The sequence below is a fragment of the Festucalex cinctus genome, chromosome 21 (assembly GCF_051991245.1).
Source record: "Festucalex cinctus isolate MCC-2025b chromosome 21, RoL_Fcin_1.0, whole genome shotgun sequence".
In the NCBI taxonomy this organism is placed as follows: Eukaryota; Metazoa; Chordata; class Actinopteri; order Syngnathiformes; family Syngnathidae; genus Festucalex; species Festucalex cinctus.
The window spans coordinates 5791990-5807144 of NC_135431.1; the positions used below are offsets into that span (position 1 = coordinate 5791990).

At 34.6% G+C, this 15155-nt stretch overlaps 2 protein-coding genes across 3 annotated transcripts in view; both read left to right on the forward strand.

The window, feature by feature from the left end:
* Positions 1–236: 236 nt before the first annotated feature.
* On the forward strand, positions 237–3432 carry LOC144010307 (alpha-1,6-mannosyl-glycoprotein 2-beta-N-acetylglucosaminyltransferase-like). Its single transcript, XM_077510573.1, has 2 exons — positions 237–356; positions 440–3432. Exon 2 carries the CDS (start codon positions 583–585, stop codon positions 1837–1839), a length of 1257 nt encoding a protein of 418 aa, XP_077366699.1. The 5' UTR covers positions 237–356; positions 440–582; the 3' UTR covers positions 1840–3432.
* brox (BRO1 domain and CAAX motif containing) overlaps positions 339–15155 on the forward strand; it is a 30403-nt gene continuing 15586 nt past the window's right edge. Inside the window, exons 1-13 of one of the 2 annotated variants that reach the window (XM_077510578.1) lie at positions 339–356; positions 3725–3802; positions 4216–4344; positions 4507–4613; positions 5149–5245; positions 6837–6932; positions 7014–7086; positions 7273–7378; positions 8044–8133; positions 8225–8310; positions 8387–8468; positions 8737–8887; positions 9780–9939. In XM_077510578.1, the coding sequence (XP_077366704.1) occupies positions 4244–4344; positions 4507–4613; positions 5149–5245; positions 6837–6932; positions 7014–7086; positions 7273–7378; positions 8044–8133; positions 8225–8310; positions 8387–8468; positions 8737–8887; positions 9780–9939 (1149 nt within the window). In that variant the 5' untranslated portion in view covers positions 339–356; positions 3725–3802; positions 4216–4243. Of the gene's footprint in view, positions 357–3632; positions 3803–4215; positions 4345–4506; positions 4614–5148; positions 5246–6836; positions 6933–7013; positions 7087–7272; positions 7379–8043; positions 8134–8224; positions 8311–8386; positions 8469–8736; positions 8888–9779; positions 9940–15155 lie in introns of those variants that run through there. The other variant, XM_077510577.1, reaches the window with a different exon arrangement.

Genomic DNA, 15155 nt, shown 5'->3' on the forward strand with positions numbered 1-15155 from the left:
TTTGCTAACATCAATAAAATAATCTCCATACCTGAGATACGAGCAATGCCCCGGCCCCTCCCTCTGTTGACTGTCAACCAGAGCCAGAACTTATGAGTCTGCTTCTCATATTTCGTACGACAACCGCAGGTATGATTCGTCCAGCAGCCGCTCGCTCTCTGTGACGCTTGGAGGAGGAGGGGTCGTTCTGCAGCCTGCGAGACAGGGGCGGAACTCGTTCCACTACTGGACGCTTAGCCACATTGTACACGTCAGCAGTCAATGAGTTGTGGAACTGAGGAAGATGAAACACCCCCGTCAGACTTCTCTCTTCCTGTTACGAGCAGTGCACCCTGTCAAGTTACACTGCAGCTGGGGTAAGTCGAAGACGAGCTAACTTTTGACACGATGCTTGTGCTATTGTTAAAAATACAGTAATTCACTTCCTTTCTCCTCACAGGCATTTTTTGTTTAAAAAGAAACGTGTGTGTGTGGCAGCTGACGAGAGAGAAGTTGAGCATAGTCACTTAAATCAACACAGGAGAACTTCCTAGATAATGTGAGCCGCTGTTGACCAAAGGTTGCTCTCCTGACCTTTCCAAAATGAGGTTTCGGCTGGCTAAAAAGAATCTGCTGGTGCTTTTGGGCGTTTGCTTTGTGGTTTGGACTCTTTTGGTTTCCGCACGTGTGCTGTCAGTTTCAGAGAACGGATCAAGTGACGTGAATAATCAAGCCAATCCGGGCACACGCTCGAGCGATGCAGTCAAGTTTGACTTTTCGGGGTCACTGTCCGAGCTGAGGCAATCCGTCTACGTTGCCAATTTCAAGCAACACGTTTTGAACGCTGAGCGCTTTCCAGGGGATCCCCAGCTGGTGCTGGTCGTGCAGGTCCACAACAGACCGGAATACCTCCGACTTCTCGTCAAGTCTCTGGAGAAAGCTGCAGAGGTCGGCAGCTTCCTCCTCATCTTCAGCCATGACTATTTTTCAGCGGAAATCAACGCCATTGTGCAAGGCATCACTTTCTGCAAGGTACTGCAAATTTATTTCCCTTTCAGCACTCAGCTGTATCCCACTGAGTTTCCTGGGCAGGATCCGCGGGACTGCCCGCGGGACATATCCAAAGACGATGCCATCAAAACAGGATGCCTCAATGCGCAGCACCCGGACTCTTACAGACACTACAGAGAAGCCTCCGTCACTCAAACCAAACATCACTGGTGGTGGAAGTTGCACTTTGTGTGGGAGCGAGTGCAAGCGATGCAGGGCTACGGCGGATTTGTCATATTTCTGGAGGAGGACAACTACATTTTGCCAGACTTTTTCCATTTATATCAATCAATGGTTGAGTACAAGAAGAACAGCTGCCAGGATTGTGATATGCTGGCTTTGGGAAACCATAATGACTTCACTGGTTTCCCCACACTGTCTAACAAGGTTTTGACCACTGGGTGGATGTCCACAAAACACAACATAGGCATGGCCGTCTCCAGAGAGGTGTACTACAAGATGATGGCCTGCAGCAGTGACTTCTGCACGTATGATGATTACAACTGGGACTGGACGCTGCAGCACCTTTCCGGCACTTGCATTTCCAAGCCTATAAAAGTGCTCGTGGCTCAGGGCTCTCGGGTTCTTCACACTGGAGACTGCGGGCTGCACCAGAAGCAGAACTGCAGACCAGAATGGGCCTCACAGAAGATCGAGGAGACACTTAAGATAGCGAAAGATGGCCTTTTCCCTTCTTCTCTCATCCTTACTGCTGCTGAAGCAGCTCAACATAAGGACCACATGAAGAATGGAGGGTGGGGAGATGTCCGAGATCATATTCTATGCACTAACTATGCCAAACGGCTTTAAAAAGTGCCTTTAACTCATTCACTCGCCGCCATTTTCACAGAAACAATCCCGTTCGCTCCCGGCTGTTTTACTGGATTTTGACTGATTTTGCAAGGCCCACAGAATATTGTGTTCTGTTGCTATAAAAGCATGGAACCTATCAAAAGAAAGATTAACGTCTCTTCTTTCATCAGGAAAAGAAAGTATGTTTATATCTGTTTCCGTTTTGCAGCAATTAGCATTAGAAGAGAGCCAAGTTTCATCAGTTTTCACAAATCTATTTAAAATTCAAAGTAATTTAGCTTTTTTTTTTTTTTCTAGATGGCCCTGGTTGATCTCCTTTGCTCTGCTGCCATCTGCTGGCCGTTTGTGTAATAACTACAATTTCTGCAACCGTTCTTTGCAGTTGAAAGGCTGCATCAAAGCCTTCTGTATGCTCTAGCATAAAAAATAAATAAATAAAAATAAAATAAAAAGCCAACAACGTATAAATACGTCTTTGGGACACATAGAACATTATAAAAAACGTATTTATACGTTATTGGGAGTAAATGAGTTAAAAAAAAATGTCCGTTCTGCACATTTTTCATACACATTCCTGAACAAATCACTGCATTGTTGCCAAAGACTGTTAATGTGAGCGTATGATACATTTCATCTGTGATTGGCACACATCCAGACCAAAGTGAACTCCGCCTCTCACCCCAAGTCAGCAGCTCTAGTTACCCGCAACCCCTGCGAGGATAAGCAGGACAAGATGGATGGATGCTTTAGCTCTTTTAAGCCTTGAATTCACTTGGCCAGTTATTTCCCATGATTGACAGCATGTTTTACACAAGTCTGTAATATCTTGCACTTCTTGTATGATTTTAATTTAATTTTTTTTTATTTTTTGGTATGCTTTCCATGGTACGATTCCAAGTACAGTTAATGTGAGCAGACTAATCTGGTTTGTACATTGAACCCGTTTGCTCTCTTCTGTAATAGTCACTGATTTCAACAGTAAGATTTTGTTTGGTTTATTGATTTTTTTTTTCCCCACCCCTGGATGTTTGCTTTTGAAACAAGGATAAATGTGTCCTTTTGGAATCTTGCCCTATTAGATCCCAAAAAGTCCATTTGTAATACAAACAGAAGTGAAAATTCATTCATGTGAATTAGTGGTTTAAAACGGAAGTTTAACACAGTCCAGCAGTGCCTTTTGATTGTCCCTTTGTGTGTCAACAAAGCACTTAATATTAGTCTTAAATTCGAAAATGAGGGTGGAATGAATGTGAATTTTTCTCAAATGTTTATCGTTATGTGAAATTGCCGGCGGCATCTTGCTGTCAGTAACCAAAGATGATGCATTGATAATGGTGCATCTTTAGACTGTAAACTCTTCTGAATCATTCCTCGTCAATATGAGGCATCATGTAAATATTTGATGTTAATGTGCTAACAGAGTTCATGATTCTCATGTTGGTGGCAGGATATTGATAATGTGATTTTGTTGTTGTTGTTGTTGTTGTCTTGGTTATCTGGCTATTATGATCATTACTTTTAATACATGTTTATTGTTGATCAATGTTTTGTCAGAATGGGAAAAAAATAAAAATAAATATATTTTCCTTATTTACCTGTGATAAAGTACTTTTATCTTGTATTTAACAAATAATGTAGTGTTTTGATTTATTTATTTATTTATTTATATTATTATTATTATTATTATTATTATTACAAGGAATATTTGGAAATTTTGAAGGACTTATTTTATGTACAGGTCCTGTAATTCTGTCCATTTTTGTCACACGCATATTTAGATCATGTACTGCAGCCTGACGACTGAACTGAGCCCAACAAGCAGATTGAAGTACTTCCTGGATTGTGGTCATGTGACTGAACAGTATGTTCTCATTGGTTACAGTTCAGTCCTGTTTATTTCCGGAAGTAACTTGTAACGTTGGACTTTCCGTCACATCAAAACCAAACGTCACAAAGATTGGTAAGTCTTTAATTTACCCATCGTTTTAGAGGTACAGTATTACATATTTTTGATGTGAAGAATCGGTCGGAACATTGCTATTATTACTCATATTATACCAGCGTTAATATTAGCCGCTAGTTGTACATTGTAGCTTACGTAATCACAATCGTTTCTTTTTAAGACACCGACGCAAATATGAAACAAATGAGCTCTAGCGTAAATACTTGGAGCAGCAAATACATATATTTTGTGTTGTGTTGATTATTTTTGTGTTGAATTCAGCAACAGCGAATTAGCATCGTAGCCTTTCAGTTAGCTATTAGCTAGCTCACGCTACCGCTGGAATTAACACGTCATGCCCCAAATTCCCCGATGTAATATTGATACGTCGTAACTCATGGATTAACATGTTGTCATGTTGACTGTTGCAGCCATTATTGGCGTGTCCTCACCGAGGAGATGGCACACTGGTTTCACCGAAACCCTCTGAAGGCTACAGCGCCTGTGTCCTTTAATTATTATGGCGTTGCAGGGAGCCCAGCTGCCAATAAAATCTGCAAGTATGTCTGTGTCGATACATCCATGATAGTGTAATCACACTTGCACTTTGATATTTATTATCATGATCAAACATAGGGTGTTTTATTGTATCTCAAACTGAACCGTATGTTGTCTCGATTAATGTCCATTTAATGGCAATGTCTTTTTGTTTACAAATACAGCGACTTAAGGACAACGAGGGCAAGGCTGCTGGAGATGTTTACAGATGTCACCTGCAATGCAGAGATCATGAAAAGTGCCACAGATGCATACTTCTCTCTCCTGCAATGTCAGTTGCTACAGTCGTGTATCGTCATTGTGGCCTCTGCTGTAATAGATACCTTTATTAGTAACCAGACTTCGTTCTCTTGCTATCTTGGAGCATCCTCAAGCATGTAGTCAGATGTCTTGTAAATATTTTTGGTGACAATCCAAGTCTTGAGAATTGATTTGAAATTAATTGGCAAAAGATACACATCAGCATGGTTTTACAACTCAAGCCGCAAGTGCAAATTTGAATCGACTCGTAGCACTGTTCAAGCATGTACAGGCAACAATAAAATTAGTTATGCCTCTAAATACACTGCACAGTAACATACACTAGTAATGTGAAGCCTTTTTCAAATAAATGGTTGGTGCTGCCAGCATTTAAGTCAGTAAATGGCACCTATGAGAGGAAATGTGAATATGGTTCATATCACCCACTGAACATGTTACATACTTGTACGCTATAGTAAACCTGTGCCCGTAACATTCCACAACATTTCTAAATATCAATTCAGAAATGGCGTTGTTCTTTTTTTAACTGTGATTTTATTTCACAGGCTTTATTGCATCATTTGATGGAACCACACAGGACAACAAGATGAGGTATATTCAGAACTTCAAATGGACGGATACTTTACAAGGGAACATACCAAGGTATGGATTGTTTTTTAATACTTCTTTCCACTCAAAATACAGCAACATACTGTACTTCACTCCTGTTGTACCCAGGGCCGGACTGGGACTCATTTTCAGCCCTGGAGTCCACACAAGTTTGTGTTTTAATGAAACTGTGTAAACTACATTCATATTGCATTTGATCAAAAATGTAATTTACAATTGAATGCTCTTATGAATGATCATTGTTTATTTGAATTTTAAAAAAAAGGAGAAAAGGAAAACAATACGTAAATGTACATTAAATGGCATAAGACATTTTACACTTAACAAGACCACACAACATGAAATTAAACCAGCAAATTGTACTTCCTGTTAGTACTCTTATTTTGAAATGTGTTCTCACCACTTCTGGTGCACGACTGAGCTGACCGACGCTAACTTGAAGAGTGCAACGGTAATCGTAGGAGGCTTTTCCATCATGCTTTGTTGTGTTATGTGTTATTTTTGTACAGATAAGGTTTAATATAGTTAGTGTTATTGTTTCTGTTTGTGGATTAAAAAGTTTTGCTACTTTTGGTATTAAATTATTGTAACTTGGTGACACCCTTAGTAACAAAGGCAGGCCTACTGAGAATTGTCCCTCTGCACTTCTTACATGCCTGCTAATAAATAAAGTACTTTTTTTTTTTTTTTTTTTTTTTTTTCATAGTTTGGCTGATCCTGTCACTTAAATATATACTCAAGTGGGTATTGTAAATATTAACTCATTCACTCCCAGCCATTTTCACAGAAAAAATCCCATTTGCTCCCGGCTGTTTTACTGAACTTTGACTGATTTTGCAAGGCCCACAGAATATTGTGTTATATTGCTATAAAAGCAAGATTAAAGAAAGATTAAAGTCTCTTCTTTCATCAGGAAAAAAAAAGTATGTTTCTGTTTCCGTTTTGCAGCAATTAGCATTAGAAGAGAGCTAAGTTTCATCAGTTTTCACAAATCTATTTAAAATTCTAAGTAATTGAGCTTTTTTTCTAGATGGCCCTGGTTGATCTCGTTTGCTCTGCTGCCACCTGCTTGCCGTTTATGTATTAACTACCATTTCTTCAACCATTCTTTGCAGTTGAGAGGCTGCATCAAAGCCTTCTGTATGCTCTAGCATAACAAAACAAACAAACAAACAAACATATAAATACGTCTTTGGGACACTTACCAAAAAAACGTATTTATACGTTATTGGGAGTAAACGAGTTAAAAAAAATGTCCGTCTCTGGGACCCTTAACACATTAAAAAAAAAACAAAAAAAAAAACGTATTTACACGTTATTGGGAGAAAATTAGTTCAAATGTGAGTTCAAACTGGCACCCAAAATCCTTGTTGATGGCACCCAACAAGTTTTGGTTGGATTTGAAAATTCCGCTTCTAAATATGTAAAAGTTAAAATGTTAGCAGCAAACTTAAATCACACATTAGTTTCCATGCCACCACGTATTATTTTGTATTTTGTTTCTTATTCCATTTGGTCTTCTACTGACACCTTCAAAATGGAGTCCATGCAACCAAATTGAGTGATTGCTTATGATTCAAATCTGAAAATTCTGATCCAACGTTGTTCCATGCTGTTGTCTCAGTGCCCAACAAGATGCAATCTTCGAGCTGGTCTCCATGGCCTTCAACGTAGCGCTCTGGTACACCAAGTTCGCCTCGAGACTTGCTGGAAAAGAAAAGTATGCGTTGCCATTTTCTTTAAATGTTACAAAGAGTTTACCTGCAGTTTTTTTCACGAGACGTGTTTTCGTTTTTGACAGCGTCTCAGAGGATGAAGCTAAAGTTGTGCACCGTAGCCTGAAGGTTGCTGCTGGAATCTTCAAAAATCTTAGGGTAACAAATGCGTAGTGACTTTCTACACAGTGTATTTCACAAACTGTCTGGTTTAGCAAATTAGCAATTTTTAGCAGATTTCGATCAAAATACAGACATAGATTTGACATGACGTCATGCTAAATTTCAGATTTTGGTCAAGTTCCATATGCCCATTTCATAATTAAAAAAATGGTTTTCCGACAGGAGGTCCACATCCCCCGTCTCATCACCCCTGCAGAAAAAGGTCGAGACTTGGATCCCAGAGTGATTGATGCGTACATCATCCAGTCTCAGGCAGAAGCGCAAGAAGGTATGTTTTCTTTCATAGTTAGAAAATCTTGTGTAGTGTTGTCGCTATCGAATATTTTTAGAATCGATTAATCTGTAATTGGTCTTTATGCCATACTTCATATTCATGTAGTGATTAAAAAAAGTTGGAGGTGGTTGCTGTTGTACTATACAGTATTACCTATATACATGGCACAGTTGTTATGGTAGAAGGTGTGTGGATGGACCCAATGGCGGAGAAACAAGGCAGGGAGACAGATAGGAAGGGAAACGTGAGGAACTTTATTTATAGGGATTACGTAAAGGACTGGATGGAACGTGAACACACTGGGCAAGACGTGGACAGACTTGGCATGACGTGGCAGGACAGACTGGGCATGATAGGACGACTTGGCTAGACTTGGGATGACTTGGCTAGACATGGAGATGGTTTGGCTAGACGTGGAGATGAGTTGATGTGGAGATGACTTGAGTTGACATGGACGGGAGAAAGGAACACTTGGCGCGGACGAGAGAAGACTTTGTGCGGACGAGGAAACACTTGGCCAGACGTAGAGAAACTTGGACTAGACGTAGAGAAACTTGACTAGAACTAGACGCTACCAACATAGCTTGCACAATGACCTAAAGAGAATTTGACCCGTCTTGCCTTTCTTTCAGTATGCAAACATTCTTGTTTTTCCACAGTGACAATCGCCAGAGCCATTGAACTGAAGCACAATGCCTCAATTGTCGCAGCGTTGGCATCTGAGACGGCAAATTTTTATCAGAAAGCTGGTGAGCATTTCAAGTCCAGAGTCATTTCTAATTGCCATCTGTGAAGTTTTTAGTACAGTCTGTCAATTTCACAGCTGATTTTTATCTCCAGATCACACTCTAAACACTTTGGATCCCGAGTGCAGCAGCAAATGGAGGAAGTATCTCCAGCTGAAGTTCTTCTTCTATATGGCTTATGTAACGTTGTTCATGCATGATGATGTCACAGCCTTAACACTGTGGCGGTGCTGAATGTGCTGCTTCATGTTTGCAGGCGTACTGCTATCACGGACAGACACTGCTGGCGAACGATAAGTGCGGTGAGGCGATCCGATCTCTCCAAGAAGCGGAAAAGGGTACATGTCTTGGTTTTGATCATATCTCAGCAGCATCGCCTGACATAAATTAAGTTTACCACTGAATGTTATAGAATCTTGCCAGGACCATGTAGTATGTGTTTAAGCTACGTCAAATAAAAGTATCTGCTGTAAACAGACACAGGCTTGGTGGTTCTCAGATGTGTCTGTACAGGCCCAAATACTTGCTCATCCTCACTTTACTAGCCTACTTCCTCGTTGAAATCAAATGACATCATCTTTTTTTTTTTTCTTTTTGTACTTGTAGCTTATTCCCGTGCTGAGGAGCTGTGTAAAGAGTATCGTCACACCAAAGGTCCGGGCACCACGGCCAAACCGTCTGAGCAGCTTTTCTTCCTCAAATTGGGTGGCTTCATTAAGAACACGCTGGATAAGTGCCAGAGAGAAAATGGCTTCATGTGAGACGCTCAATTTCCATGTTCTTTATATACTTTAATTGCTTATGTGGTTATACAATCAACAGGAATGTAAATCTTAAGTCGCACAATTTCACATGCATTTGTCACTCAGTCAGATGCATCATGCAGGGAACTTTTCATTTATGGATCGATTTAAATTTCCACTTTATGAAAACTAGGAACTCCCTCCACTTTTTATTAAAAAAAAATATATATATATAAATAAATAAATTATGTTGAAATATTAGAAAACTTTATTGACAGTAGAAATCTTTTATATATAAATAAATCAAGAATAATAATAAATAAATAAATACAACAAAATAAAACAAATAAATAATGGGGAAAAAAATAAAATAAATGTAAATAAATAAATACAATAAAAATAAATAAATAAAATAAATACATCAAGAAATTATGTTGAAATTTTAGAAAACTTTATTGACAGTAGAAATCTTTTATAAATAAATAAATCAAGAATAATAATAAATACATAAATAAATAAAACAAATAAATAAATAATGGGAAAAAATAAAATGTAAATAAATACAATAAAAATAAATAAATAAATACATCAAGAAATTATGTTGAAATTTTAGAAAACTTTATTGACAGTAGAAAACTTTAGGGATCCATTTATTTGCTAATGACCCCTGGAAGCTCCTTGCAATTTTTGTTATATATATTTTTAAAAAAAAACAAACAAATCTGTTAATATAGTTTACTCAACTCAAGAAAAAGGTTTTTTTTTTTTTTTTTTTTTTTTTTTTTTGTAATATCGGTTATCGGCCTACTTGGCTACTAATAATCTGTATCGGTATCGGCCTTGAAAAAACCATATCGGTCTATCACTATTACATTGTCAATTGATTAAATTTTTTTTTTTTTCCAGATACTTCCACAAGGTGCCAGCTGAACCTCCCCAGCTCGAGTTGAAGGCAAACTATGGCCTGGTTGAGCCAGTCCCCTTCGAGCTGCCATCCCCCAGTGAGCAGTGTACTCCTGAAGTTTATGCCACCTTTGACCTTACCAAGGGAGCCAAAAATGACAAGGTAGGAAATTGATTGCATCCCGCTCAATGTGGAAAAAATAATTTCCCCCATTTGTTTTAATCAGGAGTTAGCTGTGTTTAAGCACAACTTTTGGAGAACTTATTTCAATTGAGCTGTCAAAGCGGCTACACAATCTTAAAAAGTAACACGACCATCCAAAGAGATTCAATAACAAAAGAGAAACTACGTTAAGTAAACAAAGCCATTTTGAAGGCACTGGGACTTCAGCAAATCATGGTCGGAGCTATTATTCACAAATGGTGGAAAGTGCCAACAATGGTGAACTTTGCCAGGAGTGATCGGCCAACCTAAATTTACTTCCAAGAGTGCACGATTCATCCAAGAAGAAAAAAATAGCACTCATAAGGAAATCCAAAGAACTGCAAGCCTAAGAAAGCATAAGAAGCATAAGAAAAACAAAAATAATAATACAAAGGCTAGTCTTACATTTGTCAAGAAAAATAGTGTCAAAATAAATCTGATTTAAAAAAAAACCAAACAAACAAAAAAAAAAAACATGTGGCTTGTAGCTGTGGTGATCTCTTGGTTAAGTTCTTTGTCCAATAACCAGGGGGTTGTGGGTTCGACTCCCACCTCCGACTGTACATTCTTCTTTTCGGGGGCGGCGTGGATCAGTGGAACGGTGGTCGTCTGTATAGTATGTATAGTAAGGCGTTTTTTTGTTTTTTGTTTTTTAAGGCGTTTTTAATAATAATAAAAAAAGACCATGTATAGTAAGGCGTTTTTTTTGTTTTTTTTTAATGACCATGTATAGTAAGGCGTTTTTAATAATAATAAAAAAAAAGACCATGTATAGTAAGGCGTTTTTAATAAAAAAAAAAAAGACCGTGTATAGTAAGGCGTTTTTTTTTTTAATGACCATGTATAGTAAGGCGTTTTTAATAATAAAAAAAAAGACCATGTATACTAAGGCGTTTTTAATAATAATAAAAGAAGACCATGTATAGTAAGGCGTTTTTGTTTTTTTTTGATGACCATGTATAGTAAGGCGTTTTTAATAATAATAAAAAAAAAAGACCATGTATAGTAAGGCGTTTTTATAATAATAAAAAAAGAGACCATGTATAGTAAGGCGTTTTTAATAATAAAAACAAGACCATGTATAGTAAGGCGTTTTTAATAATAAAAAAAAAAAAAAAGACCATGTGTAGTAAGGTGTTTTTTTTGTTTTTTTTTAAATGACCATGTATAGTAAGGCGTTTTTAATAATAATAAAAAAAAAAGACCATGTATAGTAAGGCGTTTTTAATAAGAAAAAAAAGACCATGTATAGTAAGGCGTTTTTAATAATAATAAAAAAAAGACCATGTATAGTAAGGTGTTTTTAATAATAATAAAAAAAAGACCATGTATAGTAAGGCGTTTTTAATAATAATAAAAAAAAGACCATGTATAGTAAGGCGTTTTTAATAATGATAAAAAAAAAGACCGTGTATAGTAAGGTGTTTTTAATAATAATAAAAAAAAGACCATGTATAGTAAGGCGTTTTTAATAATAAAAAAAGACCATGTATAGTAAGGCGTTTTTAATAATAATAAAAAAAAGACCATGTATAGTAAGGCGTTTTTAATAATAAAAAAAAAAAGACCATGTATAATAAGGCGTTTTTAATAATAATAATAAAAAAAAAGACCATGTATAGTAAGGCGTTTTTAATAATAAAAAAAGACCATGTATAGTAAGGCGTTTTTAATAATAATAAAAAAAAGACCATGTATAGTAAGGCGTTTTTAATAATGATAAAAAAAAAGACCGTGTATAGTAAGGTGTTTTTAATAATAATAAAAAAAAGACCATGTATAGTAAGGCGTTTTTAATAATAAAAAAAAAAGACCATGTATACTAAGGCGTTTTTAATAATAATAATAAAAAAAAAGACCATGTATAGTAAGGCGTTTTTTTAATAATAAAAAAAAAGACCGTGTATAGTAAGGTGTTTTTTTTTTTTTTTTAATGACCATGTATAGTAAGGCGTTTTTAATAATAAAAAAAAAGACCATGTATAGTAAGGCGTTTTTAATAAAAAAAAAAAAAAAAAAGACCCTGTGTAGTAAGGTGTTTTTAATAAAAAATTTAAAAAAAAGACTATGTGTAGTAAGGTGTTTTTTTTTTTTTTTTTAATGACCATGTATAGTAAGGCGTTTTTAATAATAATAAAAGAAGACCATGTATAGTAAGGCGTTTTTTTTTTTTTTGATGACCATGTATAGTAAGGCGTTTTTATAATAATAAAAAAAGAGACCATGTATAGTAAGGCGTTTTTAATAATAAAAACAAGACCATGTATAGTAAGGCGTTTTTAATAATAAAAAAAAAAAAAGACCATGTGTAGTAAGGTGTTTTTTTTGTTTTTTTTTAAATGACCATGTATAGTAAGGCGTTTTTAATAATAATAAAAAAAAAGACCATGTATAGTAAGGCGTTTTTAATAAGAAAAAAAAAGACCATGTATAGTAAGGCGTTTTTAATAATAATAAAAAAAAGACCATGTATAGTAAGGCGTTTTTAATAATAAAAAAAAAAGACCATGTATACTAAGGCGTTTTTAATAATAATAATAAAAAAAAAGACCATGTATAGTAAGGCGTTTTTAATAATAATAAAAAAAAGACCATATATAGTAAGGCGTTTTTAATAATGATAAAAAAAAAGACCGTGTAGGTGTTTTTTTTTTTTTTTTTAATGACCATGTATAGTAAGGCGTTTTTAATAATAAAAAAAAAAGACCATGTATAGTAAGGCGTTTTTAATAATAAAAAAAAAAAAAGACCATGTGTAGTAAGGTGTTTTTAATAAAAAATTAAAAAAAAGACCATGTGTAGTAAGGTTTTTTTTTTTTTTTTTTAATGACCATGTATAGTAAGGCGTTTTTAATAATAATAATAAAAAAAAGACCATGTATAGTAAGGCGTTTTTTTTGTGTTTTTTTTTAATGACCATGTATAGTAAGGCGTTTTTAATAATAATTTTAAAAAAAAAGACCGTGTATAGTAAGGCGTTTTTAATAATAATAAAAAAAAGACCATGTATAGTAAGGCGTTTTTAATAATAAAAAAAAAAGACCATGTATACTAAGGCGTTTTTAATAATAATAATAAAAAAAAGACCATGTATAGTAAGGCGTTTTTAATAATAAAAAAAGACCATGTATAGTAAGGCGTTTTTAATAATAATAAAAAAAAGACCATGTATAGTAAGGCGTTTTTAATAATGATAAAAAAAAAGACCGTGTATAGTAAGGTGTTTTTTTTTTTTTAATGACCATGTATAGTAAGGCGTTGTTAATAATAAAAAAAAAGACCGTGTATAGTAAGGTGTTTTGGTTTTTTTTTAATGACCATGTATAGTAAGGTGTTTTTAATAATAAAAAAAAAGACCATGTATAGTAAGGCGTTTTTAATAAAAAAAAAAAAAAAAAAAGACCATGTGTAGTAAGGTGTTTTTAATAAAAAATAAAAAAAAAGACCATGTGTAGTAAGGTGTTTTTTTTTTTTTTTTAATGACCATGTATAGTAAGGCGTTTTTAATAATAAAAAAAAAGACCGTGTATAGTAAGGTGTTTTTTTTTTTTTTAATGACCATGTATAGTAAGGCGTTTTTAATAATAATAATAAAAAAAAGACCATGTATAGTAAGGCGTTTTTAATAATTAAAAAAAAAAAAGACCGTGTATAGTAAGGCGTTTTTAATAATAATAAAAAAAGACCATATATAGTAAGGCGTTTTTTAATAATAATAAAACAAGACCATGTATAGTAAGGCGTTTTTAATAATAAAAAAAAGACCATGTATAGTAAGGCGTTTTTAATAATGATTAAAAAAAAGACCATGTATAGTAAGGCGTTTTTAATAATAAAAAAAAAAAAAGACCATGTATAGTAAGGCGTTTTTTTTTGTTTTTTTTAATGACCATGTATAGTAAGGCGTTTTTAATAATAATAATAAAAAAAGACCGTGTATAGTAAGGCGTTTTTAATAATAATTAAAAAAAAAAAGACCGTGTATAGTAAGGCGTTTTTAATAATAATAAAAAAAAAAAAGACCGTGTATAGTAAGGCGTTTTTAATAATAATAAAAAAAGACCATATATAGTAAGGCGTTTTTAATAATAATAAAAAAAGACCATATATAGTAAGGCGTTTTTAATAATAATAAAACAAGACCATGTATAGTAAGGCGTTTTTTTTTGTTTTTTTTTAATGACCATGTATAGTAAGGCGTTTTTAATAATAAAAAAAAAAGACCATGTGTAGTAAGGTGTTTTTTTTTAATGACCATGTATAGTCAGGCGTTTTTAATAATAACAAAAAAAGACCATGTATAGTAAGGCGTTTTTATAATAATAAAAAAAAAGACCATGTATAGTAAGGCGTTTTTTTTTTTTTTTAATGACCATGTATAGTAAGGCGTTTTTAATAATGATTAAAAAAAAGACCATCTATAGTAAGGCGTTTTTAATAATGATAAAAATAAGACCATTAGGACCATAAGACCATAAGGCATTTTTTTTCTCCCCAAAAAAACGACCATGTATAGTAAGGCATTTTTTTTCTCCCCAAAAAAACGACCATGTACAGTAAGGCATTTTTTTTCCACCCCCAAAAAAAACGACCATCTATAGTAAGGCATTTTTTTTCCACCCAAAAAAAACGACCATGTATAGTAAGGCATTTTTTTTCGACCCAAAAAAACGACTATGTATAGTAAGGCATTTTTTTTCTCCCCAAAAAAACGACCATGTATAGTAAGGCATTTTTTTTCCACCCAAAAAAAACGACCATGTATAGTAAGGCATTTTTTTTCCACCCAAAAAAAACCGACCATGTATAGTAAGGCCTTTTTTTCCACCCAAAAAAAACGACCATGTATAGTAAGGCACTTTTTTTCCACCCAAAAAAAACGACCATGTATAGTAAGGCATTTTTTTTCCACCCAAAAAAACCCGACCATGTATAGTAAGGCACTTTTTTTCCACCCAAAAAAAACGACCATGTATAGTAAGGCATTTTTTTTCCACCCAAAAAAACCCGACCATGTATAGTAAGGCATTTTTTTTCCACCCAAAAAAAACCGACCATGTATAGTAAGGCCTTTTTTTCCACCCAAAAAAAACGACCATGTATAGTAAGGCATTTTTTTTCCACCCAAAAAAAACGACCATGTATAGTAAGGCATTTTTTTTCCACCCAAAAAA